The sequence below is a fragment of the Myotis yumanensis genome, unplaced genomic scaffold (assembly GCF_028538775.1).
Source record: "Myotis yumanensis isolate MYYU_CA2020_CCGP unplaced genomic scaffold, mMyoYum1.0.hap1 SCAF_18, whole genome shotgun sequence".
In the NCBI taxonomy this organism is placed as follows: Eukaryota; Metazoa; Chordata; class Mammalia; order Chiroptera; family Vespertilionidae; genus Myotis; species Myotis yumanensis.
Window position 1 is genome coordinate 17,675,268 of NW_027223769.1, and position 16,275 is coordinate 17,691,542.

The 16,275-nt window shown below is 54.6% G+C and overlaps 1 protein-coding gene across 1 annotated transcript in view; it reads right to left on the reverse strand.

Annotated features, from left to right (window-relative positions):
* The window catches only part of CMIP (c-Maf inducing protein), a 235,742-nt gene extending 220,608 nt beyond the window's left edge, over window positions 1–15,134 (reverse strand). Inside the window, exon 1 of the mRNA XM_070399132.1 lies at window positions 14,565–15,134. Coding sequence (XP_070255233.1) covers window positions 14,565–14,864 — 300 coding nt within the window. The 5' untranslated portion in view covers window positions 14,865–15,134. The remainder of the gene's footprint in view (window positions 1–14,564) is intronic.
* Between the last annotated feature and the right edge of the window lie 1,141 nt (window positions 15,135–16,275).

The following is a 16,275-nucleotide window of genomic DNA, read 5'->3' on the forward strand; positions in this document are numbered from 1 at the left end:
TGAGCAAATAAATGCAACTTTCAATTCTGTTTTTAAATCATATTTTCCGAGATCAAAATCTTATTTCCCAAGCACTGCTGCTGAAAGCTGAGATGAAAACCACCACTAATAATTTAAGCCTTCCAACTGTGGATTTCTTTCTTGCTTGAGTCCGGTCGTGGTAGCTGGGTTTGGGACCAGGGCTGAGGGGCCATTCCAGGTCTTGGTGTCCAAGATGCCTAAGGTCACTCCCAGGAGGTTCTCCCAACAGGACAGCTCCAAAGTCACCAGACAGAGCAAGGGTTTCCAAGAAAACTTGAGACGTTTTTCCATCCTTTCAAAGACTGCAATGCCTGGGGCCCTGAGATGCCCCGTATAAGCAACTATACAACCATCCATCACTGTCCACAGGGGATTGGTTCCAGAACCCCTGAAGATACCAAAAATCCAAGGATACTCAAGTACCTTATATAAAACTAGAGGCCTGGCGCACGAAATTCGTGCACGGGTATTGTCCCTAGGCCTGGCCTGCAATCAGGGCCCTCTTCCCCAGCTGCCCGCAGCTGGCCCCGCCACCCACCGCCACCCACCCCCAGTTCCCTGTTTGCCATCGGGTGATCGGTGGGTGATTGCCGGGGGAAGGGACCGAGAGGTCAGCTGTTCTCGCCTGCTCGTTGGCCCTGGCCCTGGCCCCGCAGTGGGTGGCCATCAGGCAATCAGAGCCTGCCAGCTGGGGAAAGGGACCAAGAGGTGGTCAGTGCACCTCATAGTGACTGGTCCAGCGGTTGTTCTGGCCATTCTGCCATTAGGGTCAATTTGCATATTACCCTTTTATTATATAGGATGGTACATTTGCATATAATCGACACACATCCTCCAATATACTTTAAATCATTTCTAGATTACTTAAAATACCTAATACAATGTAAATGCAATGTAAATAGTTGTTACACTGCATTGTTTAAGGAATAATGACAGGAAAAAGAATGTGTACATGTTTAGTACAGCTTCAACCATCACAACCACGGTAGGCCTAACTACACAGTACACATCAGCAACAATGTAAGATTTTTTGTCACATATTTTCCATTAGTGGTTGAATCCATGGATGCAGATGCAGGACCATGGATATGGAGGGCAGAGTATATTCAAAGGCTTCTAGTGACATCAGGTATACCTGGGTGAAAAGGACCCTGCCTTCAAGAACTTCAATTGAGCAAGGAGCAGGAACGTAGGCGGGCAGAAGCAGTAGCCATGGTAAAATTCATGGTGATGGCAGAGTGGGCACTATTACGCACTGATCCTATGCCTGGCACTATACTAAAGTGTGTCCATGCCTCGTCTCCTCTATTCTTAGGACAGTCTTGGGAGGTGGCTTCTGTTATCCCCAGCTTGCAGATGAAGAAGCTGAGAGCTGGATCCCACTGCTGGCTACCTGGTCTAATATGAAGTGTCAGAATCCGAAAACACTGGACAGCCCCCGTAGGGAAAGGCTGACCTGGGGAGGCAGGGTCTTTGGCACCTCCACCTCCACCCAGGGGTTTCAAAGTGGGGGCAAGGTGTTTGCTGCTCCCCACTATACAGCCCAGAACCTTTCAAGCAAGACTGCCCTGCATGCTGATTGGGTGTGTCCCACACAAGAGCACATACCCATGGCTCAGCCCCCCTGGCTCAGAGGGCACCCTGCTTATCACTGAGGCATAAAAAGAAGCCCCAGCCCTCTGGTCTTTGCAACACTATCTAGCCCAAGACCCTCGCCCCTTTACTGCACCGGCCGGCAGGACCCACACATACTTCAGAAGCTCCCTTTCTATATCTTTCTTGGTGGTGTGGTTCAACTAGCTCCGAAAAGCAGAAGGGCTCAATGCACAGCCCTGGGTAGGGCTTGAGTCAAGCAATTGAAGGTCTTTCTAGAAGAGCCACATAGCCAGGTCGCCTACCCCAGCCCCCTCCCTCTCTTCACTGTACCCCTTTCCCCCCTCCCCCAAATGCTGTAATTCAGACAGGATGCAAGAAACAGGTTTCAAAGTCATTTTCCACACATCATAACTTTCTAATGCCGGTTTTTCTCTTTTTATTGGCATGATGCAATTCCCCTTTCAACAATCCAGATCTCTGAAGTCCTGAGTCATCAGACAAAGGCAGGGACAGCAGGGGGGCCAATTGGAGGTATCAAAGTGTGGGGAGCTTGTAATGCCCTGGCCAGTGGGATTTCCTTCCAGGGTCCCTGCTGGCTCTCAGCTCCATGCCACGCCAGACACAGAGATCAGGGCTCCTCAGCCCCCGCGTACTTCCTGGTTACCACCTCTGTGCCACTTTCCAAAGAAGCAAGGTGAAGGCGGGCAGGAGCTCGAGCTCCAAGCTCTGCCCAGCCCATAGCCAGTGCCACTCTGTCCGGTAGGACCTGTCGGGGTAGGTGGGCTGTTAAATGAGTTACCACAGGGGTTCTCAATTGTGATGTTGCCCCCGACCCCCAAGGGACACGTGGCAATGTCTATGAGCAAAATTTTTGGCTATTACAACTGAAGAAAGCAGTGTATGAACATCTAGTGGGCTGAGGCCAGGGATGCTGGTCAACATCCCAGCCAGGGCGTTCGCCAATATCAATAGGGCCAAAGTTAAAACTCTTTGAGATAATGTATGGAAATGACTTAGCATTTATGAAAAGGATCTCATCCCATGTATGTCTTATGTACTCATCCAAGAAAAAAGCATAGGTGGCTATTCCCTAACATATTCATATGGGGGTTTCTAGGTGGTAGGATTATGGGAGAATTTTTACTTCTTTAGTTTATGAAGTCATCATTGCCCTGTGATTATTTGGGGTTTAATTTATAATTGTGGAGGTGAAGAGCTAGTAGAGAAGACAACTGCCACTAGCTGGGGAAGTACCATGCTGCGGGGAGCGAGCCCTCACTCCTGCTGGGGGTCTGGCAGACTCCAGGGGCTGGTGGCCGCCACAAAGGCAGAGGGAAGAGGTGCTGTGCCAAAGCTCCAGGTGTGGGGCTGAGTCACACAGCAGGCAGGGCACCGTGCATGTTCCTGGCGGACTCTGGACTTCATGCTCACTGTGGTCGTCATCACAGCCTGCTCTGACGGGCAGCTCCTCAGGGTCAGGCCAAGTCAGGCAAGTAAACTGAGGCTCCCAGAAGCCAAGTTCACTACTGCAAGATCAACAAAAGTGAGGAGCAAATCTCTGCTACAACTTTTCTAGAGGTGGTTCTGCAGAGAAATGGCCAACCCCTCCCCCGGCGTGAAACGCTCTGCTCTGTCCATACCTCCCTGTCCTACAAGGCCCTCCTCTCAGCGCAGAGCCAGCCCTGGCCACTCTGGGCCTTTCTGACCCTCTGCTCTTAAGCCTTGCTCCCAGGCCACATCTGGTTATACTCTGGAGCCAGATGACTTGGGTTCAAATCCCAGTTTCAGCATTACTAGCTGGGTAAGTAGTGACCTCTTCACTCTGGGCCTCAGTTTGCTCCTCCGTAAAATAGGAAGATGACAACCTCTTACAGGGGCATCATGAGGATGAAACAAGCTCATCTGCATGAAGGGCTCAGAATAGTAAGCACTGTGTTAGTGTTCGCTGTTGTTACCACCGCCTTGTTCTTGCTGGCGATTGTCCTCGCTGCCCAGGCTCCTGTGTTCCAGCCCCGGCCAGGAGGCATCCTGGCCCGTGGAGAAGAACTCTGGCTCTGGAGCCAGGTCCTCTGGGTTCACTGTGTGACCTGAGACTCCCAGAGCCTCCAGTTTCCCACCTGTATGTAAGCTGGAGCCTCAGGGGTTGGTGTGAAGATTAAATGCACAAATATGCCCAAGGACTCAGCGTGGCTGGAGGAAATGACCGCTATTGCCCTGCAGCCACCCCTGATCCGTCTGAACCCACAGGCTGAACCTACCTAGATCCCCAAGCCCTGTAGCCACCAAACTACTGGAACACTTCAAACTCATTTTCCCAACCCCAAAGCAAGCCTCAGTCACAGGGTTGTGAAACACAAGCCAATAAGAGCAACAAACAGACGTCACAAGTCTTTGCTCCCCTTTCCAAGGGGGCCCCTGACACCCCACAGCTACCAGCCTCAGACCCCACTACAGACACAAAGCAGAGCACCACTCTGGCCCTGGGCCTTGGCCCGATGGTGCCTCCTTCTGAAGAGCCCAAGGGCCAATTGGGCCTTCCCACAAGGCCTCCATCAAAGAAGGTTCCGGAAGGGGAGCCCTTTGAGCCAAAGCTCACAGTGGATGTTTCAGGCCCAGGATTTGGAAAGTATTGGAGGCCTCTGGGGAAAGCGCATCAGGAGCTCCCCACAGGCTGGCCAGGCCCAGCAGCCTCATGGCCACGGCACTGGGCCAGGACCTCTGGGGCCTGTGTCCGCCCCGAGGTTGGCTGTGTGTTCCATGTGCCTGGCAGTACACAGGTCTACTGCACACGCTCTCTCCTTTGGCCTCAGCAACCCTGGAGAAGAGAGTGGTGTGACATGCTTGGCACACGGAGGGCCAGAGACATGCAGGGTTACAAGGAAGTGGCAGGTGGAGGTCTGGATGTGGCTCTTCCTTCTCCCCTTTCAACAGGAAGGACCTCCCAACTAGACACCTGCAAGAGCCTCATTCATCCATTCATTCAGCCAAAGAATATCTGCTGAAAGGGAGCCTCAGTGTCCCCATCTGTAAAATGGGGAGAGTAACAGGTTGTTGTAGGAATCACCAATGTGACCGCCTAGCACAGCTCCTAGAAAAAAGAACACTCGTGAGTGGCTGCTGCAGTGGTCACTATTGTGACTAACAGCCAGCCCTGGTAACTCAGATCCCTGCACTGCCGAAGTTTCCATTCAGGGGCATCCCAGGCTCCCAGCTGCCGGTTGCTCCCCGTCCCTACGCCTCATGACCAGGTCCTCCTGACTCAAACATGCCTTGGTGAGCCCGGCACTGACCTCACCCTGACTTGTGGGCCCCATTCTGTGAAGCGATTCTACCTCCATCTTTATCTCCTATACTCTCTTATGGTGCCCAGGTGCCCACCACTCAGGGAGAATGTCACAGGCCACCTGGAGCATGCCCAGTTGCTCTGGCCCTCCTCCTCTGCTCACTGCTCTCCCTCTGCCATTCCCATCTCTGGCCCCATCTCTTCTCGTTTCAAACTACCTCTGTCTGTCCAGGTATGTCTCTCCTATGAAGTTCTTCCTGAAACCACCTGCCCCCATAATAGCACCTTTTCCTCCCTCCAGACAGTAGACAAGGCATATGTACCCCAATGTAACTGTGACCCTTTGGGGAGCAAAGATTATGTCTGACTTTGCAAGTGAAGCACCTGGGAGCACTCACTTTGTAAGCACAGTGGCTGGGAGCACTCCAGCTGCAAGTCCGGTACCTGGAGTACTCACTTCATAAGTGTAGTACCTGAGCCCTGGCTGGGTAGGTCAGTTGGTTAGAGTGTTGTCCCAATACGCCAAGCTTGCAGGTTCAATCTCCAGTCAGGGCACATACAAGAATCAACCAATGAATGCATAAATAAGTGGAACAACAAATTAATGTTTCTCTATCTCTCTCCTTTCCTCTCTCTCTCTGTCTCTAAAATCAATAAATACAATAATAAATATACCTTAAGAAATTAAAATAAGTGCAGTATCTAGGAGGACTCATTTGCAAATACAGGGTACCTTGGAGCACCCCCTTCACAAACGCAGTACCTGGGGAATTCCATTTGTACATATATCTGTTACTCAATCCACAAACTAGTACCTGGTGCTTACCTTTTACAAATACTTGGCATTCACTTTCCAACACCAGTTCCCTGAACTCACTTGACAAATTCACAAAGGAATGTCTGCCAAACATTGGCAAACACTAAACTGATAAGCCCTCTGATTTTCAATTAAGATGTTTCTGCAAGAGGCTGAAATCATTTATGTATATCCAACAAACACACATATATCCATGGACACACATGTTCGAGCCTGGGGCAGACCTGCCTTTGCCTCTGAACTCTACCTACTCCCAATCCAATCCTTCTTGTCTCCAATGCAGCATCTGTAAAATGGAGATGATAATACCTACCTCGTAGGATTGTATGGAAAAGTAAAGGAGCACTGTGCCTGGCACACAGCAGGTGGACAATAAATGTCATGGCAATCAGGAGTGCAGTGCTCCATCCCCTGCAAAAGATTCACTTATCCTATTCTATTCCCCAACAGAGAGAAGACTGCAAACTTTCCTGACCTGCCACCAAACTCAACCCAGGAACCAGAAGAGACCATGTCGTTTGAATGCCCTTTCCAGGGAAGCAGCTCTGCTGCTGGTAGCTTGGACACCCCCAGACCACTGCGGTGTCACCCCTGTCCTCGGCGGGAGTCGTCATCAGACCATGGTCTCCTTTGTCCTGGACATAGCTCACCCCGCCCCAGCCTCCAGGACACTGGGAGAGCTACAGGACTGACCTGTGGCCAAGGGACCAGCCACACTCACAAATGGCTCTGCCTGGTGCTTGCTTCCTCTCCCCACCCCCACTCAATGAGGCCCTACAGGAAGCAGAAACCCAGACTGGACAGTAACATGAGCAAGCAAGACATAAACGTGTTGCGTGAAGAGAGCCAGCTGTGGGGGCTGGTTGTTACAGCAGTTAGCCTGCCCTGACTACACCCAGCCCCGTCCACACAGATAGCGCCACTGTACTGCTCGGTCCCACACCAGCACGTGCCGGCGATCAGATTCACTGGGCTGAACAGTGAGCCAAAACCAAGGCAGTGGGCTCTCCCAGACTGTGTGCTCCCATTTGCAGACTGTGTGCTCCAAAAGCTCGGGGCTGGCCCAGGACATCCAGGAAACGACTGCCAGCTCCAGTGTTATCTCCCCTCCTGGTGACCCCCTCGGAGCCAGCCCAGCCTCAGGGAAACATCAGCTGCCCTGCCTCAGTCCTCCATCACCCTCCTGGGGACTGGAGAATCCAGCTCTTCTGCTTCCCTCCAAAGTGAGTTCACTCAGCCTAATCTGCTTATATGCTTCTGATAACCACTTGAAACTAAGAGAACCAATGACCAAGGAAGGCACTGGAAGGTGCTGGGAGGCAGGAGTCCTGGGTGTGAGTCCCAGCCCTGCTGCTGAGTCATTTGTAAGGGTGTTTGGGCAACACACTTCCCCTTACCTCTCCCCTGGAGGTAATTTCGATGGTCAGTGTGTTCTAGATCCTGGGACCCTTGCAATGGTAGGGACAAAAGGAGCTGGTTTTTAAAAGTTTTGCTGGGCTTTGTAATTTAAGATTCTCTTAAAGCGCCAAACCGGTTTGGCTCAGTGGATAGAGCGTCAGCCTGCAGACTAAAGGGTCCCAGGTTCGATTCCGGTCAAGGGCATGTACATTGGTTGCGGGCACATCCCCAGTGGGAGGTGTGCAGGAGGCAGCTGGTCGATGTTTCTCTCTCATCGATGTTTCTCACTCTCTATCCCTCTCCCTTCCTCTCTGTAAAAAATCAATAAAAAATATTTAAAAAAAAAAAAAAGATTCTCTTAAAGCACCACTATTCTTCACTATTTACTGGGAGGGAGCTGGGATACACATACACACACACACACACACACACACACACACACACACCAGTAGCACTAGAATGAAAGCTCCATGGGACAGGGAGCTGCCTGTACACCCAGCACCTGGCACATTCTGGGTGCTCATGAGCATTTTTTAATACATGCTCACAGCTCCTGGAAAGCAGGGTAATGACAACTGTAGAGCATTTATTCAGTACCAGCCACTTTGTTGTGTGATTTCTAAGTACCAGCCAGCCTCAGGGCCTTTGCACTTGCCATTCTCTCTGCCTGGAATGCTCTCCCTCCAGATTATCGCCTTCTTCCCTTCCCTGACTACCACATGCAAAGCCACAAGGCTCCCAGGCCCCAAGCCCCGAACATGCCACCTGCCTGCCTGCTTTCTTTTCTCCAGGGCCCCTGTCACCCACCACCAGTCAGGTTTCACATTTACTTGTTTAGTGGCTTACTGTCTGTCACCCACCCCACCAACACAAGGTCCAAGAGAACAGGGACTGGTTTTCTTCAAAGTGTCTAGAACAGTGATACTCATCTGCCACGCTAATACTGAATGAACTGCCATGCCTTACTTACCTCACCTAAACCCTGAGGTCAATGCCAAAAGGAAGTTCTATAATCTGAACTTCACAGATAAGGACAGAGGTTAGGAGACTGGCCCAAGGTCACCCACCAGCTAGGAAGTTGCAGGGGTGGGACCCTAGATTACTGATCTGACCACTCTGCTGGGTCTGGCTGTTCTCTGTCCCCCTCACTGCACACCCCAGATGCTCGTATAAACCTTTTTGCACATCACAGGTACAAAGAAATGGCGACTAAACACAGGGACCAATGTCAACACCAGAAGTATTTTCTCTGCTGTCCCCTTTGCCTCAATATACACGGACACCTCCCCCAGCTACATGCACACACATGCACACACACGCCTCATCACCCTCTGGTAGGACTCTGCTAATGTCAGCAAAGTTTCCTTTCAAACGCATCTGGCCTCCCTCACTGCCCTGTTGAATGCACTAGGTGCCCTATCACCAGAGCCAAGAGCTGGGAAAAGGCATTCTCACTTCCTCCCTTTCTCTACCCCAGGGCCACTCGGGCTTGGCTTCCATCCTGGGGAAGCAGGAAGTCTGGAGACAAAAATGATGCTCTCAGGTGGAGCAGGAAACAGCTGTCCTGGGCTATGCAGACCCTTGTCCTTGGGGCAGAGGTCAGTATGACTGGTCGGCGCCCCCCTGCTCACCTGTGTTCAGCTCCAGGCGGGGCCAGGTAGCCAGACACTCCAAGGGGGCTCCCTGACCAGTGACATTCAGCCAGACTGAAGCCTGACTCCAGGCAGCAGTGATCTCAGACAAGGCACTCTGAGGGAGGGTCAGCTTGCCCTCGAAAAGCAACTCTGGGACTAAATAGTTTAACACCCACCAAGAAAGTAAGCAAAAAACATTCAAATTATCAAAACAGAAACAACTCAACTGAATAAAAATGGAAAGTTTAAAATAGCAAAAGATTGGAACTGATCTAAATGCCCAGCAGCAGGGAATGGGTCTGCCTACGTTATTGTCGTGCCCCTCTACAACGGAACACTACGCATCAGTGAAAAAGAACAGGGCAGCTGCGTAGGCACAGATCTAGGATAACCTCCAAAAGACATTCTCCAATGAGAAACAATGGCCTGGGTCTGCGTGTAAATGCCAAAACGGTCAGCAAGGATACACAGGAATGGGAACAGGGCTTGCCTAGGAGAACGAGGGGCTGTGGGACATGAAGACAATAAGAGAGACGCTTCGTTTTGCCTTCAATGCCTTGCTGTACTCTCTGAATTTATTTGATGTGTGCATCACTGTTTCAATTTTCAAAAAAAGAAAAGAATTATGTGGTGCGTTTTTTAAAGACACTAGACTGTGCCCCCTGAGGAATTTTTCTTCAACTGCTTTCAACAATTTCTTGCCTCCATGCATACCAGATCTGCTAAATAGCCCTAACTTTCCCAAATGCACTGCTCATCTCAAGAGACTTTTCTCTGGAGACTGCCCGTTTTTAAATAGCAATAACCCCTTCCACTTGTGCAGTTTCACACAAGCTCTCTCAGGGCAATTAGGAAAACATGAATTGGAATACTGGCCTCTTGTCACACCCCTACTCTATGCTGGCCATCCTACTAGGTGCTAAACTGAATTCTTTCCAATCCTTACGGCAACCCTGTCAATGAGGTAGCATTGCCCCACCCTCCAGAAGAAGAAAAAGCAAGGCCCAACAAGGGAAAGCACGTGCCAGAAGTCACACAGCCAGGAAGTCATAACCTCAGAATCCAGACCCAGGCCCAAGGGACCGCAACCCCAGAGTTTGCTCTGCCTCATGGTGGAGGCATCCTAAACCATTAGGCTGCCTCACGTAATCTCATGAATCCTTTCATCAAAGGCATAACTCGGCTACCTCACAGGTCCATTCTGCCAAAACACCAAGGGGTACCACCCGCATGGCTGGCCTGGAGAGAGGCTGCCCTTCTGCCCCAAGACAGCTTTGGTCATGCGGCCACCAGGCTCCCCCTAGCCTTGCTGGGCACGGTGCCCCAGAAATGCCCTCCCTCTCTCACGGCCATGTGAGTCAGCGGGCCCTGTGGAGAAGCCACCTGTGGGCCACGGAGCCCAAGCCGGAGGCACACATCCGCCTCACCCGCCTCCATCGCCAGCTCGGCAGCAAAGCCCAGCCACAAGCGGTGAAACCCCCTCCACCTGGACTGGCACAGTTCTGCCCGTGGCCAGAAAGGGCATCTCAGATTGCACCAGGCGAGTGAATGGCAGCATCAAAACATACTCCCCCCTTAAAATGCACTTATTTACCACAGCCTGGGGGAGGCAGGCCACATGTGTTGTTTACAGAGAATTTAGATTTTTTTCTCCTCTGTCTCTGCCCCTCCCCTCCACCATCTCCAATCAGACAAGTTATCCAGAAACAAATGTGATATAATTCAAAAATCTTGTGACAAATGGCATTGAAAATAAAAATTCCTTGTGTTTACTAACTGCCACAATAAGCATCACATAAATCAAAGGCGGGAAGCAGTGCATGATACAAAGTGAAAAAAGTCAACACATGTACACACACACGCACACGCACACACACGCGCGCGTGCGCAGATGCATCCCTGTGGGACACAAACTTTAATTCTCCAGTGGAAATCACACCGTTGGGATGAACTCTCTGCTCCACAGTTGACATCTAGATGCTTAGGAACTGCAAGTTCAGAAGAAGGCTCTCCCCACAGAAACACCGGACTAAAGGGACCTAATGCGAATTAAGGTGACTAGAAGGCCAGAAACATTTCAATCAGAGCAGCAGAGTGGTGAGGATTTAAAAACAAGTCACTGATGAATTAAGGCCTGAGAATAAAGAACACTGCTGTCACCTGCGCCCCATCCCAGTTGGGTCAATGAATAAAAGACTTTTCGGACCGGATCCACCATGAGATGCCATGTGATGCGTGCACAAAATTAGGTGAAATAGAATGTCAGCAGCGTGTTTGTACTTCTTCGGTGCAGAGGAAACAAAGCACACAGACAAAGCCCTCTTCCAGTGGACAAACATGTCTAGCAGGTGATCAAATTCAACCTAGACACAGAATAGCAAAATGGATTCTGGTCTCACAGGACCTGGCTGCTTATGCAGAATGCCTGGCCGTCGGCTACGATGGACCGCCACCACGAAGCCCCAGGGAAGCCCAGGGACTGGAAAGTCTGGATGCAAAAGAGGAAGGAGGCGCCAGGGCCGGGCCACAGCCTGGGCAAGCGGGCCCTTCCCCCACAAGGTGTGGTCATGTGTACCCCAGGGAAGGGGTGGATGCCTCCCAATCACCCCTCACACGTCAGCCAGGTCGCTGTCGCCTTTGTGTTTCCTTCTTTGTTTATGAGCTTTCTGGATCCAAAGTCTCAAGCACAAAGTGCATCAGGCCCGGCACTGTCACAGGCCACGTCAGGCACACTGTTGGCTCTGCGAGGATTTAATCAGTAACCGGCCCAGGAGACAGGCACAGGGCAAGCTCCAACCTGACCCCACATAAGGTAAAGTTTATAGCCAGGCCCGGGAGTGAGGCTGCCAGTCCCTGGGGCCCCAGTCTGAGCCCATCTCCCCAGCAGGGACTCAAGAGAGGTCCACCTGAGGGGCGAAGCCAGCAGGCACTGCCGCCCGGGTGGGCCTGGCCCCATATGCTTCCACCCTCCTCGAGACAGCTGTGGTCCTGGTCTTTATCTCTGACAACAATCCAATTTATTGGATCAGTGTAGACAGACTCCAAAGACAATTTGGGCAAAAGAGTGTATTTAGTTTGTTTATTCACTCGGATCCAGATCAATCACTATGACTCTTGTTCCTGAAGCCCACACAATTAACCATATAATTACCAAACGGTTCTGAGTTGAGCTGTATAGACAGATGATATACGTTTCAAGAAAGGACAGGAAACATACTTGATATATCGGCAGCGTGAGACTGGGCCAGGGACTCTACACAAAGCCACAGGGCTACACAGGGCTTGTTGTAGTGAACTGCACTCAAATTCACCTTTGTTTCATTTGGGCTAATATTTCTCAATAGAGTGCTTGGGCCGCACTATAAAATGCAGACAGATTACATAACGCCCAGGCCTCAGAAAAACCCCTCGGGGCTGCTTTGTTTCCTAGGGCCTGGACACCAACCAGGTGTCTCAGGATGAGGCAAGGTCCCCAGTAGCAGTGCCAACCCCACCTCTGCCCTGGAGGCAGCCGCTCGACCAGGCCTGCCTCAGCAGCCCCCCCGCCATGCTCACAGGCCCTGGCACAGAGAGCCACGTCCTCCCCTGGAGCCCCCCATGGGGAGATTTAAGGACACCCCTGCCCTACCCGAGGGGCTTGGTGATGACAGGCAGAGGAAGGGGAATTATGCCAGCTCATTGGACACTTGCTCAGAGTTCCTCCATCCACATTTCCCAACGCCAGAGCAAGGCTCTGCTGAGACAAATCTCGTTCCATGGAGAGGGCTCAGTCCCCAGTCCTGAAAACCACAGCTCTTCTCCAGAAAGGCCCAAGCTACAAAAGTGCCACCCACCTTGCCGGTGAAGGTGGGGCCAGGGCCTCCCTCTGGCTGCTTAAGAAACCAGCGCCCCGCTTCAGCCTTTCCTCCTTCCCCCCCACCCCCACCCCCTCTCTCTCACGTATACATCTTGAGCAATCAGAGGTAAGTCTGGGGCCTTGAGCCTCCAAAGCTGGCTTCCCCCAGACTATGGCCAGTAGCAGCAGAGGACACACTCCTGGCTCAGCCTGTCCTTCCCACAGAGGGTCACTGTGCCTCTCAACCATTTCTACACACACATACACACACACACACACACACACACACACTCCCCTTCACTTTGAGGGGTGGCAGAAAAAAATAAAGCCCCCCATGAGCCAGGGGACAATTCTGAAGCCAGATTTGGGCGCTCCGGGTAGGTCCCAGGCAAGGAACTACTGAGGACACTGGTTCCTCCCCAATCTGAAACGGTGTGTGAGGGCACATTTTCCGAGGCTCTCCCTCCATCAAAGGAAAAGCCAAACGCTAAGCCCTGTGGTTCTTAAACATGCATGAGCCTGAAATTGGGCCTGGGCTGCTTCTCGACAGCCAGTGATCCACCCTGAGGAAGCAGCCTTTGCAGACATTGCACCAACGTGCCCACAGGAAAGAAAAAATAGGTGTTCTCAGCACGTCGGACCCAAAATTCAGAATAAAAGTCCTCGTGTGCTTCAACGCTCTCAGGAGGGGGGGAAGTTGTTTCCAGGAGTAAGGTTTCTCCTGCTAACTTTTCCCCCTCCCCATTCCTTGGAGCATGTGTCACGGCCTGTGACACACTGCCAAGGGAACATGGATGCCGGGGAAATGTCTACACACGCTACACGTTTGTGACATGCCATGTAAGCGACACCCTATTTCCTGGCTGGGTTTTCTTGGCACAGGTGTGGGCAGGCGGTGGATTCTGGCCCCCCCCACCCCGCCCCCCACTGTGCTTAGTAAACAGGCTCACGATGGCCCCAGGGGGGAGTGTGCATTCTGGGGAAGACCTGTCACCTCTCCATAGAGAAAGGAACCCTCTCAGCAAGGCTCAGGCCCAAGCTGATCTGGTGCTTTAAACTGTCCTTGTTTCAAAACACAAAGCATCCTGTTCAGGCTCCTGCCCGCCACCCCCGCCCTGCGACCCCACCACAGCTCTTTCTCCACCTTGCAGGTTTGATTTCAGAAGCAGATCAATGACTGCTCTTCTCCCTCTCTCCCAGCTGACCCAGTCCCAACCACATATTTAAAAACAATAACAGTAACAAAATAAAAAAAAAAAACCCAGCATGGAAACACACGTCTACACACACTTCACAGACAATGCCAGACCCGAGCCCCGCGAGCCAGCTTCCACACTAGAACCTGACCCTCAGCCTGGGTGGGGAGGAGACAGTCCCGGACCCCGGACCCCTACCCCTGCCCCTGCCCCTCCCCCTCCAGCCCCCCAATGTGCCAAAGAGATTTTTTCAGAAAGGGAAGCACCCAGGTTTGCCTGCCAGCTCGGGCAGGAAAGAGAATAAAAGATGGGTACAGTTCAAAGAAAGGAACTGGTTTCTGGAAATTCTTTGGGTTTGGGGGTTTTGAGGTTGTTGGGGGTTTGGGGCTTGGAGGGGGGGGGGGTGTTTTATTTTTTTTGGTTGTTTTGTTTTCCCGTCCCCCGCAGGCTTTCAGAAAGGGAACCCTCACCACCACCAGGGCCCAGCCGGTCCAGCCCACGGTCCCACCCGTAAGAAACCCGAGCGCTGGGCCCGAGGTCCCCCAAGGCTCAGCCGGGGCTGGGCCAGATCCTGTCCAGGATCCTCAGGGTCCCCCCGAACCGCCGGCCGGGCAGAGCTCCGCGGAGTCCACCACCCGGCGCCGAGCCCAGGCCGGGAGCAGGGCGCCCCCCGGTGCGCGGCGGGCCCCGGGCTCCAGGTGCAGCCGTGGGAGGGGGCGCCCTGCGGTCCCCAGGGGAGGCGCGGGGGAGCCGGCGCGCGGCCACGCGGAGCGGAGCGACTCACCGTGGCGGACGCCAGGCTGTTGTCGGCCAGCGTTAGGTGGTGCGGCTCCCAGCGCCTCAGGAATTTCGAGGTGAGGATCTTGCTGAGAAAGGTCCGCGGGTGCCGGATGACACAGACCTGGATGTCGCCCTCCTGCAGCAGTTTGTACCTCATGCCGTTGCACAGGAGAAGGGCCCGGCGACAGGGCACGGCGCCCATCTTCGTGCCCTCGGGGGCCGGCACGTCGCCCCCCAGCAGCGGCTTGGTCTCCTCGATCTGCCGGGGGTCGCCGCCGCCGCCCGAGCTGCTGGTCAGATCCATGGCCGGCCGGGCCGGGGAGGGGGCCGGGGGCGGGGAAAGGGGCTGTCCCGGCTGCGGGGCGGCGGGGCCCCCGGTCGGCGGCCCGCACCCCCCCACCGCTCAGGAAGGTGGGGGGGGTGGGGGGCAAGGGGCGCCCGCAGGGGAGGGGCCGGCGGGAGGCGGCGGGCGCGGCGGCGCGGTCCTTCCTGCGGGGCTCGGCTTCCTCCTAGCTCGTCGGGTGCATGCTCGCGCGGCCGGACCGGCGGGGCGGCGGGCGGGCGGGGAGCGGCAGCGCCGGGGGCCGGCGGCGAGCGGGGGCCGCGCGGCGGGCGTGTCTCGGCCCCGCCGCCCGCTCGTGTGTACAGTACGTGTGTCTGGGCGGCCGTCCGCGGGCGAGTGTGCGGCGGGGGCCGCGGGGGCCGGCTCTGTTGAGAGATTGCAGAAGCCGCTCGGCGCCCGCGCGATTGGTCCCCGCGGGGTCATGTGCCCGCCCCTCTGACGTCAATGGCGGCAACGGCGGCGGCCGCGGCGGCGGCCTCTCGCAGGCGGAGCCGGGCCGGGCGGGGACGCGAGGGGCCGAGGCGCGGCCCGACGGGAGGGGCGGCCCCTGGGGAGGGGGCTGAGGCGCGCGAGCCCCGGCCGGTCCCGCCCGCCCCGCCCGGAATGGGAGGGGGCTGGGGCCGCGGGGGCGGGGCGGGGCGCGTGACGTCACGCCCAGCCGCGCCCCCGCCGGTGCCCAGACTGGTGCGGAGCCCCGAGGCCCACGGGCGGGACCGGATCCGGGACCAGCCGTGGTCCCCGCACCCCACGCTCTCCATCCCGGCGGCCCCGATCGGAAACGTCCACGCCCGGAAACATGTCAACGCCCCGAAACATGTCACCGCGGACGGCCAAGGTGCGGCCAGGTGCAACCCCGAGGGACCGGGGCGGGGCCGGGCTGGGCCGGGCTGGACTAGGCCGGGCCGGAGGGGTGGGGGCTGGACCGCCTGGCCTCTGACACCCCCTCCACAGCTCAGGCTGCACATCTGGCTGGCCAGCTGCGGCCATAAGGACAGGGATGTCTCCTCGCCTTGAAAATGCCCCCTCAATTGTCTGGATAATGAGCCCACCCTGCCCGTGTCAGCCCAGCAGACCCTGGGCCTTTCCCAGATGTCTACCAGCCTTGGCCTTTGGGGTCCAGAGCTGCCTTCGGGGAGGGGACAGGCTCGCCAGCCCCCTCCTTTTTCCTGCCCGTGGAGTCTGACCCCTTCTAGGAACCTATACAACCAAGGCCCCCCCAAAGGTCCTGGACTGCCCCCTCCTTTTCCTGCGCCCCAGTAACTCCCGCTTCTTTACCTCTCCCCTCAGAGCGGGACCTGGCCCTTCATCTCTGCTTCACCCGTGGGGGAGCAGCTCCTACTGCGAGCGCTTTGTGGAATGAACCGCAGTGTCA